This window comes from Apium graveolens, chromosome 3 (assembly GCF_009905375.1).
Source record: "Apium graveolens cultivar Ventura chromosome 3, ASM990537v1, whole genome shotgun sequence".
Lineage (NCBI taxonomy): Eukaryota > Viridiplantae > Streptophyta > Magnoliopsida > Apiales > Apiaceae > Apium > Apium graveolens.
Window position 1 is genome coordinate 129,604,019 of NC_133649.1, and position 21,909 is coordinate 129,625,927.

General features: G+C 35.8%; 1 protein-coding gene across 1 annotated transcript; it reads right to left on the reverse strand.

Moving 5' to 3' along the window:
• Positions 1 to 1,877: 1,877 nt before the first annotated feature.
• Positions 1,878 to 21,335, reverse strand: LOC141710880 (aspartic proteinase 36-like). Its single transcript, XM_074513380.1, has 11 exons — positions 21,219 to 21,335; positions 20,836 to 21,100; positions 5,670 to 5,799; positions 5,286 to 5,539; positions 4,964 to 5,191; positions 4,633 to 4,795; positions 4,464 to 4,537; positions 4,222 to 4,357; positions 3,793 to 3,859; positions 3,051 to 3,122; positions 1,878 to 2,168 (listed from the first exon to the last, which is right to left on the reverse strand). The coding sequence occupies exons 2-11, from the start codon at positions 21,069 to 21,071 to the stop codon at positions 2,005 to 2,007; spliced, it is 1,524 nt and encodes a 507-aa protein (XP_074369481.1). The 5' UTR covers positions 21,072 to 21,100; positions 21,219 to 21,335; the 3' UTR covers positions 1,878 to 2,004.
• Between the last annotated feature and the right edge of the window lie 574 nt (positions 21,336 to 21,909).

The window sequence follows — 21,909 nt, forward strand, 5'->3', positions numbered from 1 at the left end:
TCGAGATCTTCCATATCTCCATCCCTGGGTTGGGGGGGAGGTGGAAGGAAAGAGGCAGAAACGGCCGCCTTACTCCTCCTCGTAGTCATGGTTATTCAATAGTACTACAAATTCAAAATAATATAACTTGTAAAAAACAGATCTAAGAGATTGGGAGCGGCGTTCTTACTGGGGGGATGGTATTCCAAGCTGCTGGGTGGGGTAGAAGTTGCGGATATGAACACCACCGGTCGGAGGTTCGCCCCTCCTTCTAGCGCCAATGATAATCCCAAATCGCCCCGGGGCCTTCTCCTTGCCGGGCCCGGACTCAAACTCCTTTTGGACGGAAACGGCGGCGGCGTGCGGTATAACTGTAGGGTGGGAACCTACAAAATAGAACCGGAGGGGGGTGGCGTCCCCGCGTCACCTCCAGCGTGAGAATGAGAAAGGGTTTTAAGGAGAAGAGGGGCAAAACGGGAATTATGCGAGTATATTTATGGTGTGTACGTGTGTGTGTGTATGTAAGTTTAGGTGAGAGAGAGAGTATGTGAGATTGTAACCTGTAACCTTCCTTCTGTTCTATCTTTTATAGGCCTCCTACTAGGGTTTAGGGGTTTGTACCTCTTAATCTGGACCGTAGGTTTGCCTTTTGGACTGTAGGGCATCTGGACGTCTGGGATGCGTCAGAGTACTAACAGATCCGGACCGTAGGAACGTTCTGGATCCCGGGTACCTGGATGGTGGTGATGTTGCCACGTGTCCTGGGCTCTTCCATGTTAAAGCTGAGTACTTCCTGGGCTCTTGCTATTGGGCCCTGGGCCCCTATTATTGGGCTTGTATTATTATAGGCTATCAGTACACACTTGTCAATCTACAAGTGCTCCAAGATGGGCAAATAAGAGATATTGTGGAGCTGATGAATATTATGAAAATCCAGCTACCTATGGTGCAGTTGAAGCTAGGCTTGGTAGTAGTCCGAAAAGCAATTTAAGTTCTGATGAAGAGCTACAACCTGGTGGTAGGTTGTAGCTATGGTGATGCCAATGAAAATTGAGGATTTGAATTATGGGAAAGGAAACAACGTGCACGGCTAAACAGAACACCTGGCGGGCTCAGTTAAAAAGCCAAACGGGTTTAGATGGAAGCCATATGGACTAATGAAGAAGTTGCCATATGGGCAAGAAAGAGTGCTTTTAAATCATGAAGCTACGTTGAAGTGCCAAACATGCAAAGAAGTTGAAAGGCAAACGGGTTAGGTTAAATGCCAAACAGGCGAAATTGAAATACAGACAGCCTCGTGACAAGTTTAAGATTAAGGAGGTGATTGTTGAAATTAATCTTAAACTTAATTTTTAATTTATTTTAATCTTGTTAATTTGTTTTAGTCATGTCAGTGTAAGGATGAATAGGTCAGCAATTTTTCAGGAGCATAGTAGAGTAAGTCGAGTAATTGAAGTGTTTCGAAGTTTTTCAAATAGTTTCTATTTTAGTGCCACCACTTTGGTGTACCTTTATATTTAAATCGCTGCATCTAATCATTTTTAATAGATAAAAGTTTTAGTTTTCTCCCTGAAAATGTTTATATACCTAAAAAGCTTATATACATATATATATATAGATCAGGGTTAATCTCTACAGATCTGATGTCATACTGTTATATAAACGATCCCCGACATCGTATTGTCAGGAACCAAGGATCCATACTATATATGTCTAAAGACTTAAAATTGACGTGTGAACATACTGAGGAAACTAATATCAGCTAGGTTCTGACACCTCAAGCTCAGGGCATCATATTCAACGCCACCTACCTCTTTGATTCCAAAAAGAAAAAGTTAGTAGTTCACCACAGAACAGAGCATTATTAGTATAGCCACGCCACGAAATTAAATATCAAATAGCAGACATTTTTAAGGTAAATTTATCGGGCCGAACACCATACAAAGTTAAGAGTTAAATGTATAGCAAGGCTTTTGTAGTATCTTTCCTTAATATGACGTTGAACTGGGTATTAATTGTGAAACATTAGAAAATTGATATGTGCAATAAAAGAAATATTATGCTGATGGGTATTATCCGTTGGATTAAATCTTCACGTATTGAATTGGTACCACCAATAGATCTAGCAGTGACATAATCCCTTGTTGTACCAGAGCTTGCATTCATTGAGACATTTACCGGCAAAGAACCTGATGAAACATTGCCCAACAAATACATAAGCATTAATATGAGAAGATAGAGATGAAAGGTTCCCGACATTGTGTCATTTGTAATGTAACAAATAAAAGTGTAAATGTTAGAGTTTAGGATATCCGATCATTTATAAATAAAATCAAATCAGATCTTTACATGGAATCTTTGTTGATTTTTGTAATATATTATTATTGATGTAATACACAAAGTTGACTGAATAATTATTATTGAAAATAGTGAAATTCTTTATAAATGCTTGGAGTTACTTAGTTAAAAAGAACACCACAAGAGTTTGTGGTGACCCAATATATTAGATACGATGACCGTTTCTCGACTGAAAATGATAACAACGTCAATGATTTAAGACAATATAAATGATAACAACGATGATGATTTAAGACAATGTTTCTCGATTGGGAATAACAACGACTACAATCATTTTTCGATTGGAAACGATAACGATAACTTTCAAAAATGTTTCTCGATAGGAAAAATGAAGACGATGACCTTCACGATGTTTTTTTTATTATTATTTTGCAAACTCCAGAACTTACTGATTTGAGGGAGTAAGCAACATATGATTATTGATGTAATATGGAAAGTTGTCGTAATTATTTATTTATTTATTTTTGTCAAGAAGCTGTCTCAGTTATTGTTAATGAAAATAGGGAATTTCTTTATAAATGCTTGGAGTAACTTGGTATGTCTTCTGCTCCAAAAGAATTTTGATATATTTAAGTATTGATATGATAAATGTATAGATTACTTTGATAGCATATTTATTAATTTCAATTTGCAAAATTTGGATCACTTTCTGAACAAAATATAACTCACTTCAACACATTTTCCGGTATAAAAAATTTCTAAGTAAAACTTACAGTCATAATCTGCCCAACCAATCCTCTGGCGACCCAGATCATAGATGACGACCCTGTCCTTGAGAACAATGTCTATACCAAACAAGAAAAAAAGTTTACCAATAAATAGCTTGTGAAAACTACAAATGACAAAAGACCGAAATATACAAGCAAATCAGCAATTTGATCTGGAAAGTGATTGTTTAAGACACAAAAAAAGAGAACTAACTATGAAGGAAAACGATTTTCAAATTGAACTTTTCTTATCTTTTTTCATGATCGTCAAATGGTGGAAAACATTTTCCTGAAATACTTCCACTGGAATCACTTTTCGATAAATTACTTTCCCGGAAAGTAAATTCAAATATCAAGTTATCCAGTCAAGACTCCAGTTGCACTCTTACTTTCTGGCCAGTAAATCACAATTTCCCCCAGGAATATTTGGACATAATAAAGTCTAAATCGGTGATATGTAAAATGAACATAATAGAGATATTTGATTATATATCAAAATACATTTTTCAGCAGACATGTGTAATAGAAAGATTTGAAGTTTAAAATCACATAAATTGGATTTCAAGTGTATATTAATATGATCTTTCACTTCAAGTTGATAAACTGCATGTTTGTTTCAGCCATTTAACAAAAAAGTACTGTAATGAGTTTATTTTTTAAAAATAAGCTCAACTGAACATATACACAGATTTCAGATATGTCTATTTGTTACACTAATTGCTAACCCCAGTCATCCATGTGCACATACCTCCTAAGATTGTAAAACCTTGATGTTTACTTTTCTGAAAGCCAAGGCACCGCACTAAAGCTCCATCCTGCATAATTTAAAATTTGAATATTTATTTACAAAAATTTTTTTTGAAAGATAATCAACCGAGATATGTAGTCAATGTACCTTAAACTACGTGCAAAAGTCAAACTAGACAGATAATTTGGGACGGAGGGAGTAGATATTAGATAAACATTATAAGTAAATTTATTTATTTTCCAACAGTTTGCTCATAGATACCATCAAAATGTGCAAGACGTTCAATATGATGATAAATAAAGAAAAATGTTTTCTTGTAAAAAAAATTAAAGAAGGATTTAGTACAATGTCCAAGTATAGGCCACCATTAAGTATTTGTATTAAAACTGCTGCAGCAATGATTATAGAGAAAGTGACAAATAAACTTACTACTGTTATTTGCTGCAAAAGGTAGTCTTCAGGTGTTACAATCATTGATGCACCACCAGCAAAGTTTAATGTAACCGAGGGAAATAAACGGGAAACAACAACTTGTATAATAATCGAGGGAAATATTGCGGAAAGTCTGAGAAAACAAATATTAGATATCAATTGAGATGCAACTACAACCAAATTCCCCAAGGAAAGTAGTGCCAAAAATATAAAGATTAGGATTTTAAATTTGGTAGAACCTTGGACGGATAATATAACATTGGAATCCTTTATGATGAAGAGGGGGTACAGATTTTGAAACAGCTTGCGTAATCTGCAGATGCAAGAGATTATTATGTTAAGATATATTGCAACTAAAGAGTTCCGCCTACATACGATGTATGAGCAATTTATTCTAGCTCTACTTACAGCATTGACCAAATGGTCATAAACTTTTTCTTCAAGATATGCCAGTGTAGTTCCTGAATCAATTAGACTTTGCTCGTTGCTTGATATCGAGTGTACTGATGGATTACTGGGCGAATACAGCCCATTGACAGAAATACTCAGCAGGTTTACAAAGTAAAGTGTCCTGAAATTTGAAAGGGGTTACCTACATGACTCCACGTTGCAATGCTGCCAATCATCTTTTAACAAAACTGTCTCGGGGAATATATTTGTGCTCAGAGTGAACTGCTAAACCATGTACTTTCATAAAGATCCTAACTTACAGACAAACATAGTCAAAGAAAAAATATACCTTGATGGCAGGAGAGGAGTGTAAACAAGGTTTGGTTCCTCAATCTGACCAAACACTAAAATACCACCACCACTGTCACCTCCTTTCAGACAGTGAGAAAACGAATCTGGAGCTATCTCTTGAGAAAAAAGTTGGGAGACAACTGATAATCCTTGCTGCCCAAAACCAAAGATCCCATTAACAGCTCCCATTCGGTTTGAGATCCTTCCACTCTCTGAAGTGCTACAGCTGTTTTAAATACAACCGTAAACAAAGTAAACTAAATTTGGAATCACAAGAAAAGAAAATTTAGCTCCAAAATGACAGGTACAAACTAGCATACCCAAAGACAATCGGAGCTGTAATGTTTGAAATCACTGAACTACCAACAACCCTGTCAATATGTATAACATCCTCCACGTAATAACCTGAAGTAGTACTACCGTCTCCATACTCTAAAGTGTATTTGCACTGTTTAGCCTGATAAGGACAGGTTTTTTCAGGAATAACAGGGGATTTAAAATCACATCTTCGATTCAAGCAGGAGACTACAGAAGCTGTAGACGACGATGTTGGATCAAACATCTCAAGTCTAATCTGTTAAAAAATTGAAAACCAAAAAATTGTCATATTTCTTTATCGAATGAATATAAAAAAATAATGGCCTCAAACAAAATATAAAAAAAAAATTCAGAAAGTGAGGAACACCTCTGAGAAATGACATTACATTAAGATTGGTCGATGTAGGACAACCATGACAGGAATTGCAACCAACCCACAGAACATCACTTCCAGTATCAATCTGTACGTAGTATTCTTTCGGTGGAGATCCTAACTTAATCCTTGTGTAGTAAATCCTATACCAACCCAAAAGATCTGCTAAGAAAAAATGCATTCCAACCATAGGAATACAACACACACACACTATACCACCTCTGATCTCAGCAGCAAAGCTTACATTAGGCACAACTAAGAAATTAGTCAAGTAATAAACAAACTTGCTATTTCAATCAAGTTACACAAAAAACAGCTAATGAACAAGAAAACTCCCTACTAAAAAAACAGAAATGCTAGTACAGAATTATTTCCAAAAGATTAGTTAACATTTTTCTCATTGTGTTTTCATAGGTTCACGCTCGTTTAACTATCACGGAGGCAATCAAATTTGTGATACCTAATCTTTTCTGAAAATTTTGTTAGGAGTTGTCCCGCATAGTTTGTGGGAGAGGTAGTTTGCTAGAATATAAGCAGCCAGATAACTCCACTAGTATGAGGCCTTTTGGGAGGTGGCCAAAAATAAATCTGTGCGGGCTCGGCCCAAAGAGGACAATATCATACTAATGTGGAGTTAGGGCTGCTTAGCAAGCCTAACAAGTGGTATCAGAGTTTCAGGTTATAAACGGTCCATAACAATCTGAGATGGGCTCCAGAAGTGACCTAGGAAGCTTGCCCCAGAATGGGCTCAAGGAAAAGGCAGACGGGTCTTCCAGTATGGGCTTAAGGGGAGCAGATAGCCAGATGGATTTCCAGTATGGGTCAAGGGGGAGCAGATTACACAATCAGGTGGCAGATTCGGCGGGTGTCGAGCCCGATGTGTGAAGGGGGAGATTGTTAGGAGTTGTCCCACATCATTTGTGGGAGGGGCAGATTGCTAGAATATAAGCAGTCAATTAACTCCAATTAGTATGAGGCCTTTTGAGAGGTGCCCAAAAACAAATCCATGCGGGCTTGGCCCAAATCGGGCAATATCATACTAATGTGGAGTTAGGCCTGCTTAGCAAGCCCAACAAGTGGTATCAGAGCCTAGGTTTTCAGGCAAGTGGGAGCGATGGCAGAAGACGGGAAGGTAAAGATTGACAAAATTGATGGCAAAGATTATGGGTTTTGGAAGATGCAAATTGAGGATTATTTGCATCAGAAAAAACTACATGAACCGCTGGAAGAGAAGAAACCAACTGCAATGAAGGATGAAGACTGGAAGCTTTTGGACAGGCAGGCTCTGGGGGTTGTCAGGTTGACTTTGGCGAAGAACGTTGCTTACAATATCGTCAAGAAAACGACAACTTATGATTTGATCAAGGCTTTGTCAAACATGTATGAGAAGCCGTCTGCTTCAAATAAGGTGTATTTAATTCGCTTGTTAGTTGCCACTAAATTGAATGAAGGTGATTGTGTTGCTAATCATGTGAACGAATTTAATTCCATCCTAGCAAGATTGGCATTGGTGGATATTAAATTCGATGATGAAGTACAAGCCTTGTTGTTGGCATCCTCATTACCAGACAATTAGTCAGGATTTGTCACTACTATAAGTAATTCATCTGAAAGCGGTAAGATGACTTTTGATGGAGTTCGAGATTCGATTCTTGGAGAAGATATTTGTAGGAGAAACTCATGAGAGTCGTCAGGTTCCTTGTTGAGTGCTGAGAGTAGAGGCAGAAAGTTCGAAAGAGGGAGAATAAGGGGCGTAGCATATCGAAGTCACAGAAGAGAGGACAATCCAAAGATCGCAAGGATATTGTTTGTTGGAATTGTCAGAAGAAGGGTCACTTCAGGAATCAGTGCACGGCTCCCGCGGCTCTAAAAGGAAAGAGTAAAGAGGATAATTCAGCTAACATAGTTGAAGAAGTGGAGGATGATGATGCTTTTATTTGTTGTGTTGAATGTTCGATTGAATTATGGGTTATGGATTCTGGTGCATCATTTCATGCTACCCGTTGCAAGGATTTAATGTTAAATTTCAGAGTTGGAAATTTTGGTAAAGTTCGTCTTGCTGATGATGAGACTTTGGATATTGCAGGCATGGGAGATATTAATCTCAGAACCTCTTTGGGAACTAGCTGGACGTTGAAAGATGTAAGGTACATTCCTTTACTGAAGAAGATGTTGTTATCTGTGGGTCAGTTAGATAAGGAAGGGTATTGAGTTACTTTCGGAGACGGACAATGGAAGGTTATAAAGGGGAATTTAGTCATTGCTCGTGGAGAGAAAAAGGGGACTTTATACATTGTTGAACAATCTAGCTATGAAGCAAATGCAGTTGCTCATGAGATTGAGTCTTCAACTTTGTGGCACCAAAGGCTTGGTCATATGAGTGAAAAAGGTATGAAGTTGTTAACTTCGAAGGGGAAGATTCCAGAGTTGAAGATTGTGGAAATTGGATTCTGTGAGCCATGTGTTCTTGGAAAGCAGAAACGTGTTACTTTTGCAAAATCAGGGAGGACCCACAAAGCTAAGAAGTTAGAGATAGTTCATACAGATGTATATGGTCCAACAACAGTTGCGTCGTTGGGTGGATCTCGCTACTATGTCACTTTCATTGATGATTCCACTAGAAAGGTATGTGTTTATTTTTTGAAGAATAAATCAGATGTGTTTGCTACTTTCAAGAAGTGAAAGACTGAAGTTGAAAATCAGACCGGTTTAAAAGTGAAGAGTTTGATGTCAGATAATGGAGGTGAATACAGTAGTGATGAGTTTAAATGTTATTACGCGGAATTTGGGATTAGAATGATTAAAACTATTCCAGAGACACCACAACAGAATGGTGTTGCAGAGTGCATGAATAGAACCTTGAATGAGAGGGCCAAGAGTATGAGATTACATGCAGGGTTGCCAAAGATGTTTTGGGCTGATGCAGTTAGCATAGCTGCGTATCTCATATATAGAGGACCTTCAAGTCCTTTGGGGTTCAAGATTCCTGAAGAAGAGTGGCAAGAAATAGAGGTAAATCTTTCACACTTGCGAGTTTTTGGTTGTGTTTCTTATGTGCATGTTAAAGATTCCGACAGGGACAAGCTTGATCCAAAAGCAAAGAAGTGTATCTTCATTGGTTATGACTCAGATGATATGGGTTACCGTTCTGGGATGAACTGACTAAGAAGGTCGTTAGAAGTAGAGATGTTACTTTTAATGGTAATGCAGTGTATAAGGATAAGCTTGTAGTCGATTCTGAGTTTACAAAGGAACAACCTAAAAAAAAGGAAGTGGTGCTTGAAGATATTATAAAAATAAATCTTGCAAGAAATAGTGGAAGTTCGGAGAATGTTAATGACAGGGTTCCAGTAACTCCACAGACTGAGGTAAGAAAATCTAGCAGAAATGTGAGGCCATCACAAAGATACTCTCCTTCAGCATATTATATATTATTGACCAAGGATGGGGAGCCTCAGTGTTATTCAGAGGCAGTACAAGTGGATGATTCAGTTCAGTGGAAATCAACCATGGACGAGGAGATGAGTTCTCTTGAGAAGAATGAGACTTGGTCTTTAACAGAGTTACCAGCAGGAAAGAAGGCTTTACAGAGTAAGTGGGTGTTCAGAATCAAAGAAGAACATGATGGCAGCAAGAGATACAAGGAAATGTTAGTAGTCAAGGGTTATCAACAGAAAAAGGGTATTGACTATACCGATATATTTTTTCCCATTATTAAGATGACTACAGTTAGAATTGTGCTAAGTATTGTGGCTGCAGAGGAGTTACATCTAGAGAAACTAGATGTTAAGACTGCGTTCATACATGGTGATCTTGAGGAAGACATCTACATGGTTCAGCCAGAGGGATTTCAGGTAGCTGGGAAAGAAACCTTGTTTGCAAGCTTATAAAAAGCTTGTATGGTTTAAAGCAAGCACCGAGACAATGGTACTTGAAGTTTGACAACTTTATGATGAAGAATGGGTACACGAGGAGTGTTATGGATCATTGTTGTTACTTTAAATAGTTTGATTTATCTTATATCATATTGTTGTTGTATGTTGATGACATGTTGATAGTAGGATCAAACATGAGGGAAATCAACAGGTTAAGGAGGCCGATGGGCTTGACCCAGAATGGGATCAAGAAAAAGGCAGAAGGGCCTTCCAGTATGGGCCTAGGGGGAACAGATAGCCAGATGGACTTTCAGTATGGGCTAAGGGGGAGCCTGGTCACACTAAAGGAGGCAGAATCGAAAGGTGTCGGGTCCGATGTGTGAAGGGGGAGATTGTTAGGAGTTGTCCCACATCGTTTGTAGGAGGGGCAGTTTGCTAGAATATAAGCAGCCAGATAACTCCACTAGTATGAGGCCTTTTGAGAGGTGCCCAAAACCAAATCTGTGCGGGCTCGACCCAAAGCGGACAATATTATACTAATGTGGAGTTAGGCCTGCTTAGCAAGCCCAATAAATTTTGTGTACCTTAACTTTTTTTTAAATAAAATAATATTAGAACTCATTATAGGCTCCAATAAAGCTGAGGAGCACAATTAATCAAAATGACCCGTAATGTTAAAGAGTATAAATATAAAACTATCACACACCTACCTACATGTAGACAATACCTACCTATAGAAAATCTATGCATACACGCTTGCTAGCAGCCCGACACCCGTCGTTTTTTATTAATTGTCCGGACATAATATATACAGTATATACACACAAAACAAATCACCCGCTCCTCCATTCTTCAATCATTTATACATCATTATTATACACAAAATCACTAAAATTTTACCATAAATCGATGATTTACACATACCAACTCTTATGAGATTTAACTAAAATCATCATTTCATATTACACAAATTACTTAAGCACCAGGTTAATGTTTAAATCACTAATTTATATTACACAAATCACTAACATGTGTTATAAAAATCACCAATTTATATAATAAAAATTGATAAAGAGTTATAACAAATTATACATCGCCATTATAACATTACCTCCGATCTCACCATCACCACCATCATTATAATTTTTGAGAAAAGGCAAGGGCAAGGGCAGAGAAAGAGGGTGATGACGGTGGTGACGGAGGAGGAAGTGAGGCTATATCAGGGACATAATGTAGCCAGCGGGAGTACCTGAAATGAAAAATTGGGGAAGTATAAATCCAAGAAACCAGCTCCTAAGGGTTCAGCATATAATGATGTCTACAATTAATGTAAAGAGAAGGGGCACTGGAAATATGATTATCCTAAGAAAAAGAAGCAACATGATAAATTGGCGGGTACTGCTGCAGGTATTGCTGCTATAGCTCGTGATAATTATGAAGAAGATATTGCTCTAGTTTTTACCGATCACACGCATCACTCTGATGTGTGGATTATATGTCCGTATCAGGAGTGGTTCACAACCTAAGAGCAGATAACGGTGGAAAAATTTCTATGGCTAACAGTTTATTTGTGAGACGGTTGGAATAGGCTCGGTTAAACTTTAAACACATGATGCTAATTTCTGCACATTGAATAATGTTAGGCAGTCCCATTTATGACGAAGAATCCGATATCCCTGAATATGTTAGACAACAAGGGTTTCAGTTTTAAAGGTGAAGGTAGAGTTCTACATGTCTACAAGGGTTTTGATGTAGTTTTGAAAAATGTTAAACATGATATCTTGTATCTTCTTCAAGGTTCTACGTTAACATGTTATGTTGTTGTTGCGTCATCTGAGATTGAAAAGGAAAATATGATCAGGTTGTGGCACATGAGTCCCGGTCACATGAGCGAAAGGGGAATGTAAGTTCTATCAAAAGCTGATCTTTTTTTGTGGTTATAATGTCACATGTCTTGAGTATTGTGAACATTATATTTTTGGAAAGTTATACCGCTGCAAGTTTCCTAAAGCAACACACAGAACAAAAAGCACACTTGATTACATCCATTCTGATTGTTGGGGTCCTTCCCGAGTGGAGTCCTTAGGGGGTCACAGATATTTTGCGTGAATGATTGATGATTTCCCAAGAATTACTTGGGTGTTCATCATTAAGGATAAAAGTAAAGCCTTTAAGATTTTCGAGCAGTGGAAGGCGCTAGTGGAGAATCAAATAGGAAAGAAGATTAAGCTGTAAACTTATAATGGCCTAGAATTTTGCTCATCTGAGTTTAATGAATTCTATAAAAATGAGGGGATTTTTAGGCATCATACGGTCAGGGATACACCACAACAGAATGGTGTAGCAGAACGTATGAATCATACACTTTTGGAGAGAGATAGGTGCATGCTATCTAATGTTGGACTAACTAGAAGATTCTGGGCAGAAGCGGTTAGTATAGTGTATTATTTGATTAATTATAGACCTCACACAGTTATTCATCGTAAAATTAATGGTCTAATATTCTCGTTGATTACTCCGATTTAATAGTTTTTGGTTGTACTATTTATTATCATATAATGAGGGTATATTGGAACCACGATCTAAAAATGGAGTATTTGTAGGCTAGGGGGTGGGGTTAAAGGTTATAGAATATGGCCTCCATCTAAAAATAGGGTTATATTGAGTAGAAATGTAGTCTTTGATGAAAATTCTATGTTTAACTGAACTGTGAAGTCTATTGTTGTGTTTAGAAAGTAGTGTTGTTGAGAAACAGGTGGAACAGGGAGTCACTCAAGATGAAAGTGAACCACAACAAGAAGTTTAAAAATCACAGTCAGATTCAGAATCGTCAGTTTCATCATTACCAGTAGTGAATCATATTTTATCTCTTGATCGATTGAGGAGAGATAATTAGAGGGTTCCTCCAAGGAAATATGGTTTTGAAGATATGGTGGCATATGCACTACAGGTTGCTGAAGAGATAGATCTTAGCTCTGATGAGCCATCCACTTAGAAAGAAGAAGTTACATGTACCGAGTCTATAAAATGATTTGCTGCAATGGGAGATGAAATGAAGTCACTTCATAAGAATAAAAATTTGGAATTAGTCAAGCGGCCTCAAGACAGAAAGATTGTCACTTGTAAATGGGTCTACAAGAAATAGGAAAGAGAAACATCTGTTGAGGGTATAAGTATAAAGCTCGGTTAGTAGCTCGAGGGTTCACCTAAAAAGAGGGCGTATACTACAATGAGATTTTTTTCCACTGGTCAGACAAACTTTCATCAGGGTGCTACTAGCAATAGTTGTACATCAGAATCTGGAGCTTGAACAACTCGACGAGAAGATAACTTTTCTACATAGAGATCTGGAAGAGGAGATATACATACTTCAGCCAGATGGTTTTCAGGTTCTTGGTAAAGAAGACTATGTTTATAAGTTGTTGAAATCCTTTTATGGACTAAAACAGTATTCGAGTAAGTGATACAGGAAATTCGATAGCTATATGATATGTATTGACTATACCAGGAATCCGCATGACTGCTGTGTTTATTATAGTAAGACAACAAATAATTCTTTGATCTATCTGGTCATGTATGTAGATTGAGTTTGAAGTGGAAGATTTGGGTGTGGATTGGAAAATTCCGGGAATGGAGATTTATAGGTATAAAAGCAAAATAAATGTTTTGTTGTCACAGAAGGGATATATTCAGAAGATTTTGTCAAGGCTTGGTATGTCTACAGCAAAGCCCATAGATACTCTTAGTGCTGCAAATGTACATCTGTTCGTCGCTTATTCACCTACGTCTGCTGAGGAGAAGGAGTACATGTCTCGAGTTTCCTATGCTAGTGCAGTAGGAATCTTGATGTATGCAATGGTTTGCACTAGACCCGATCTTGCACAATCTGTCAGTGTTGTTAGTAGGTTTATGGGTAATTCAGGCAAGGAGCATTGATAAGCTGTGAAGAGGATTTTTCAGTACTTAAAAGATATGTCTGATGTTTGTCTCATTTATTGAGGTGATACGGAGTATTTGGTGACAAGGATTTTAGACTCTGATTATGCTGAAGATGTTGACATTAGAAAATCTATAACTGATTATGCTTTCACTCTGGATGGTTCAATTTTTAGTTGGAAAGCTACTCTGCAACCTACGGTGACTTTGTCTACTAAAGAAGCAGAGTACATGGCATTGACAGAAGCCGCAACAGAAGAAATCTGGTTAAAAGGTTTGATTAGTGATTTGGGTCTATACTATGATCATGCTATAATGTATTGTGACGGCCCCATCGTTTGGGGCAATCTGTTTAGCCAAGGATCAGATATATCATGAGCGGACTAAACACATAGATGTAAGATATCATTTTCTGAAAAGTGAGAAGAGAATTAAGATAAGAAAAGTGGGTACAACTAATAACCCAAATGATATGCTCACCAAGCTGGTTTCGCATAGCATGTTTCAACATTGTTTGAACTTGCTAAATGTTCGGAGTTGTTGATTTCTCTTTTAGGAAAAAATCTGAGGCATGAGAGTTTTTTCTGGTACATCTGGCATTATTATGGTGCATCTGGTACATTTATTTTTGTGAGAGAATTCAAGTCAAGGTGGAGATTTGTTAGAATATTCCTTAAATCGGTATATGCCCCAAACACTGGGACTTTGGGGGTCTCGCTGCCCGGTCAATGAGTCAGGGTCCAGGGGCGAAGCTTCCCGGTTTAGGGGTTCGGGGGCAACACCCTGACCTTTATGGTATCTTATGTTATACGCTAGGATTATCTGTTTTAGACTTATTTTTTCTAGGCTTTTTTGTAACCGCCTAAATAGTACTATATAAAATCTCTAGGGCATAACCTAAACGTATGCTGTAATCTGTATCCTCAATATCAATAAAAAGTTTCTTTTATGCCTATTTGTATTCTTTCTTTACGTTTAATATAATCTTTCACAAAATGAGAGTCCATTTTAAAATGAGAAATTAGACCCTTCTTAGCTTTTAACTTATTTTTAATTTGAATCACTCAAATAAATGATATACACACAAGTTTTATATGTATAACCCCCCTCTCTCTCCCCCCTCCATCTTCATCAACTATCTCTCCGGCAACCATCACTAATATCAATTGCCGGCAGGGGCGGATGTAAGGTGGTCTATTGGGGGCTAGTGACTCTACCTAAATTTTATTTATTTTACCTACATTCATTTATATAATATGATAAATATTGTATATAGAAATGGGGTCATAGTTGACATTTGGGATAACCCACCCTTGCACATCGAAACACCAAATCTGGTCTATGAAAAATTGAAGATTAAGATCGAAAGATTGGAAGCCTCCCTTCAAACTTATATTTGTCCTTAAATAAATTCTATTCCAATTAAGACCACATTGAAATAATCCATAAAGTTACAGATCTTCAACATTTTCTCAGGTTAGTTTTTTTGACAATGTTATTGATTTCCAACTCCAGGAGATGAATGACCGTTTTGATAATGCTAATATGGAGCTTCTGACATGTATATCATCAAATCTTGATCCACGCCATTCATTCTCTACTTTCGATAAGCATAAAATGATCCAACTAGCTAAACTGTATCCCTTGGAGTTAATGAAATAAGTCTTCTGGCTTTTGACGATTAGCTTATGATAGTTATCTATACTATACTATATTATAATAGTTGAAATAGAGATAATTTGATTCAATGATAATTCTCTAATTTTGATTATTATAAAAATAGATAAATAATGTTATATATCTAATAAAATACTAAATTATTAAACTACTACTAAATATAGTATACTTATCTTACTAAACTACAAATACAACTTATCATATTATTAAAAGATATAAATAATAGTTTTACATATCTGCTAAACTACTAAATTGTTAAACTACTAGAAATAGTCTATTTATTCTACTAAATTACGACCACATGTTATTCTATTATTTTTATTATAAATTTATAATCATTATATATTTATATAAATATTTTAAAAATATAATATAACTTGATAAATAAAAATTTAAAATATTAATACAAACTCGTGCATCGCACGGGATTTATGCTAGTATATTATAATAGCCGGAATAAAGATAATTGGGTTCAACGGTTTGGTTCAACGATAATTCCTTAATTTTGATTATTACAAAATAGATAAATAGTGTTATGTATCTAATAAACTACTAAATTATTAAACTATTACTAAATATAGTATACTTATCCTAATAAACTACGAATACAACTTATGTTATTATTAAAAGATATAAATAATAGTGTTACATATCTGCTAAACTACTAAATTGTTAAAATACTAGAAATAGTCTATTTATTCTACTAAATTACGACCACATGTTATTCTATTATTTTTATTATAAATTTATAATCATTATATATTTATATAAATATTTTAAAAATATAATATAACTTGATAAATAAAAATTTAAAATATTAATGAAAACTCGTGCATCGCACGGATTTATGCCAGTATTATTAATATGAGAAACACTATATTGATAATGAGTTTAGTTATTTAAAAGGAGTTGTAGATCTATCTCAAAAGATGGTTCAAAAATGAAAAAATGTGAGATTTCCCTTGATTTATATATTAGTCAAATTAGTGCTAATCTTGTTAGTTGCAACCACTATGCGAAGGTATTTTCAGCTATGAATATTATAAAATTTTTCTTCGAGATGTTATGGGAGACACTTGGTTGAACTATCTCGTAACCTATATTGAGAGAAATATTTTTGAAATAATATGGAATGAAGAATTATGTAGATGTTTCAAAATATAAATAAAAGAAGAATGCTGTCGTTATAGGTAGTTTTTGTAAGATAAATTTATATCGTAGTATGCATAATATATTTTGGACCCCTACTTGACTAGCATCCTGGCTCCGCCATTGACTGTCGGGACACAGATCTAATCTATTTATCTCTCTGTCATCCATTTTATATCTCTTTCATCCCCATTTCATATCCATATTGTCTCCGTTATCATCATTTCTCTTCGATCAACTATGGCTATTAAGCACTCCGATGGTGTTATTCATTTAAATATGACCATTGTCAGCGAGAACGATGCCGAACACCAAGACCTATTCAGATATGAGTTTTTTTAATGATTTTAGTTTCATATATTTTTGATTTGTTTTAAATATTAGGTGATTCTACCCAGTTTTTTTATGGTGTCTAAACTGTACTTTAACTTAATTTCGATAATTTTATGGTGTTAATGATTTTAATTTTGATAATTTAGTTTTAAATTCGATGGTGATTACAATACCAATATAACAATAATGGTTTAGATTTTGGTTGGTTAAAGGTTATGGTGGTTAGTAATGTCGGGAATATGGTGATGGTAGTTGAATGGTTATGATTGTAGCAGCGTTAAACAGGTGGTGGTGGTTGTAATTAAATATAAACTTGTAAAAACATTTGTTTGCATTTTTTTTTTGCCATAAAAATCAACTTGCATTAAAACTTCAAATCGTTCAACATTACATGAGATAAATCTGGGTAGGTATTCCCCCCATACCAAATACGATCAGCTATAGAACTAGATTGTCTCGCTAAAAAGTGAGCGACCTTGTTCGCAGATCGTTTTACAAAATTTAACGTTATTTGACGTTCTTTTAGAAGAAGTAACAAGCTTCTGCACTCATCAACCACTCTACCCAAGTAAGACAGATTGATTGTAGAGCATCGAATTGCTTGTATCAAAGCTAAACAATCCGTTTCCAGATCAACTACTTGCCATCCCTTCTCTTTCACCCAACTCAAGGCCTCACGAACCCCAATCGCTTCTGCCAAAACAGGATCCACAATGCCTTGTTTGCAACTCGAGACAGCCTCCACCAAATCACCCCGATGATTACGAGCAATGAAAGCATAACTGAACTGTCTAGACTCTTCAAAGATTGCAGCATCAGTATTGATTTTAACCTTACTTTCGGTTGGCAATTCCCAGTGCTCCTTTCCATCCGCTTGAGTCATGAACCCAAGATAATTGTCGAATGTTTTGTCTTGTGCACTCTTCCATTGGTTAAAACAAAGATGTGCTGATACTAACACCTCTGAAGATTCCATTCCCTTCTGGTTCCATATGATATCGTTGCGATTTTTCCATAATGCCCATATTACCATTACCACCTTCTGAGTCTCCTCTGTTGAACATTTTTGCATAACTGCCTCTAACCACTGCTGAAGACTTGCTAGCTCTCTGATATCCTTCATAAAAATCAACTGACTCCAGCAAGCTTTGGCGAACGGACAAAGAATGAAAGCATGAAGTGTATCCTCCTGAGCACCATTACAAACAGGACACATGCTATTTACTTCCACTCTTCTCATTAATAGTTGATCTTTAGTTGGTAATGCATCTGTTAGAGCTCTCCACGCACAGATCTTAACTTTTGCAGGAATTTTCAAATTCCATAACTTGCGCCATAGACCAGAATTATCACTTGACCCATTGACATTAGCTCTGTCCTGGATAGCTATATAAGCGCTTTTGACTGTATACATGCCCATCTTTTCCTTGCACCAGTACCAAGAATCAGGATCAGAACCCCTAATAGGAATAGCAGCTATTATACTTGCTTCTCTCTCATCAAAAATATCTGCTAGCACCTCCATATCCCACTCACTTTGGCCTGTCATCATCAATGAGGACACAGTATTCCCTTGTAAAGATTGATGTGCTGAATGTACTAAATGATCTTCATGATTAGGCAACCGTGGATCGCTAAGAATGTCAGTAGTGGATCCATCTCCTATTCTGCGAACAGCTCCTGATTTTAATAACACTTGAGCTTCAAGAATGCTCCTCCAAACATACGAGGGATTATTACCAACCATTGCATTTAGGAAGGAGCAATGAGGATAATATCGAGCTTTATATATTTTACTGACTAGGGCATCCTGATTAGTGACAAGGCGCCAAGCTTGCTTACCCAGCAAAGCTACATTAAAATCATGCAGCTTGCGAAAGCCCAAACCACCCTGTGATTTTCTTTTGCACATTGAGGCCCAACTTCTCCAATTAATACCTCTGTCCTTATTTCCTGAAGATCTCCAGAAAAACCTAGACATTAAGCCTTCCATTTCCGTACACATTTTCTGAGGCCATAGAAATATGCTCATAGCATAATTAGGAACTGCTTGAGCCACTGACTTGATCAAAATCTCCTTCCCTCCCTTTGATATAAGCTTCTTATCCCAACCTTGAATGCAATCCCTCATTCGATCCTTTAAATAACCAAACACAGCCGTTTTGTTTCTATTAATGGTATTTGGAAGACCCAAATACTTGGTCTGCTCATCCGCCTCATGGAAACATAATAAGTTGCAGATAGCTTGTCTGACCTCCTGGTGAGTATTTCGACTGAAGAATACAGAAGACTTCTCAACATTAATTTTCTGTCCCGAAGCCTTCTCAAAAATTGCAAGCAAATTATTAATCTGAACAGCTTCATCGCATTTTGCTTTACAGAAGATGTAAGTGTCATCAGCAAAAAACATAGAAGAAATAATAGGAGCACCTCTTGCTATTTTGATACCAGTGATCAGCCTTCTTCTTTTGAAATCATCAAGCACAACTGTAAGCCCTTCCATACAGACAAGAAACAAATATGAAGATAGTGGATCACCCTGACGAATGCCCCTCTCTGGAATAATTCTGCCAAATTCTTTCCCTCCATGACTAATTTGATATCTAGCCGATGTTACACTTTCCATTAGCAGATTCACCAAAACTGTTGAAAACCCCAATTTAGACAACATTGCTCTTAAAAATCCCCATTCAACACGATCATACGCCTTACTCATGTCCAACTTAAGAGCCATTGAACCCATCTTTCCTTTTGTTTTTCGCTTCATAAAGTGCATAACTTCATTTGAACTTTAAGGTTCTCAGATCTCAAGTTCTATTTTCTTTAGTTGTCCCAATCGCGTAGTTCCCAACATAACGGATTAGTTGATTTGATTTGAACTTTAAAGTTCTTAGTTCCCATCATAAAAGAGGGGTTTTTATAATTGGAATAACTCCGTGTTTGTGGGTGTGTGAATATATACACACATATATTTATATAAGTGCTTAAATAAAGTTTTAAATGTATTATCCGTCTTTCTTCATCTCCCGGAAAAAAATATATAGATACACAAACAAGTGCTCACATGAAAACTCCACAACATCTAATTTTATCCACACAATCAATGTATCACACGTTGACCCACTTGGTCACCAACCTCCTCCATCCCTCTTTTTGCCTTCCTCCCAGAACAATTTCCGATCACCACCGTCAAAATTTGGCCGTCACAATCACCAACCTCCTATCGTCATTAATTCCTAATGCTCTCCTTACTTCTTCCTCCCGTTCTTTTACGGCGACCAAAATTGAATAGTTTTGATACTTGTTTTGATCCTGAAATAAATTTCACTCTGACTACTTTAATTAAATCTACCGCATATCAATGTCCCCATCACCATCGCACTTAACGTACATCGTTACCCGTATTGTTTCATATGTATTGTGTAATTAAAATTCTATAATTGTATGTTTTCACGCATTGCGCTTAGATATATAATACATTATATAATAATATATTATTGCGCTATATTTGCTATTTACTAGTAATAAATTGTATAATATGAAGCCATATAAATATTTTTATGATATTGTACAAAATACGTTATAGAAAAAAATTAAATATCATACACTTAATATGTTTCAGATATTACACAAGTTAAATAAAATCTCTTATATATTTATTGAACTATCTTTTCGCGTTACGTTGCAAAAATAACATATATTTACTCAAATTGGAAAATTAATTATTTGCGCATTGTGCACAGAAATAACAAAGTGTAGTATATTTTATATATATGATTATCTCATTATCTACTGTTTTATGTGTATAATACTTTTTAAAACTTAATTAAAAACCCTATTATATTAATATCGATGATGATGATGATGATGATAATAATCATAATAATAATAATAATAATAATAATAATAATAATAATAACAACTTTTTCGTTTCGGGTTTATGGTCAAATTTTTTTTATATTCAAATCATAATATTAGTTGTAAGATCAATGAAAAACGTAATGTTTTCAACTTCTTTTGTGAAAAAAAATGATGATATATGTAGTCAATAGGACTGAATTTTTTCTCATCACATCACTTTCTTCTACAACACTTCGTCCACAAGACTATAATTTACACAAAAGTTTTCTACAATATATATGTTTTTTTAGGAAACACGCTCAAGTTACTAAACAGTAAACACCTGGCTAGCATAGGAAAAGTGAATACCCGGTAATGTAAGGATTGGAAGTGCCATCCACAGTGAAATCAATGACACCATCATATGACTCCGCCAGCTTTCTATGGTGTCTAGAGGAGTCTCTACGCAGTAATTCACTTGGTTCAACATTCTCCGGCAAACGTCTCTCTAATGAGAGTGTGGCAGCAGATTCGACTCCTGCCAGAGCTAATAATAAGAATACCTCCAAGAGTAGTAGAGTTATTGCAAAGTTAACTATGGCCATTCTAGTAACTGGAAGTACTGTATATGTATCTGCAAACCAACCACCGAAAACAAACTTAGAGGAACAATACAGTTGTGAAAACATATATAGCATGTAAGTAACCTGTTTGTATGATTTGTAGAAAAGATAGAAGATAACTACTAGTACCAAAAGTTAGAAAATCCTTCACAGTTTATAAGTTATATCTCACTTCATCCATACAGATATAGCAGGGAAATGAGAATTTGTTTTGAGCTGCTGAGCCAAGTAAAGGTTCCGTTTTTGTCAAAGTACGTAGTAGATTAGGAAATTTCCTTTCAAAAAAGCAGTATCTAAATATAGATATGTGACGTATCATGATCCTTAAATAGACGGATAAACACAAGCAGTCCCATTCAACTAAACTTCATCTAAAAGAACCAAAATCAAGATATACATCTTCATCATCTTCATTTGTTGTGTCACTAGCTAGTCCACGGAAGAGAGGCCGAACCAAATACAGACCAACTCAAAAATATTAAATACGAATCAAAAACACAAAACAACTCTTAAATGCTATACACATAAAAAGTGAACTATTATATCCTGTATATTATTTTATGTCTAAGGAATTTTGATGTTATTGTTTGGTCATAAAATAGTAATTTACTTTAAAAAATATAAATAGGGGTATTAGTTGTTATTCTTTAATTGTATCAAATATAGTACAAAAATAATCTTAATTTAAGAATCACTTTGCAAAAATTAACAGATCGAAATCTATTTTTAATTATACTTTTTAAAGTATAACTAGCAATTATTTTTTATAATTGTATTAAAAAATATTAAAAATATTATTAATTCGAAGATAAATTAAAAA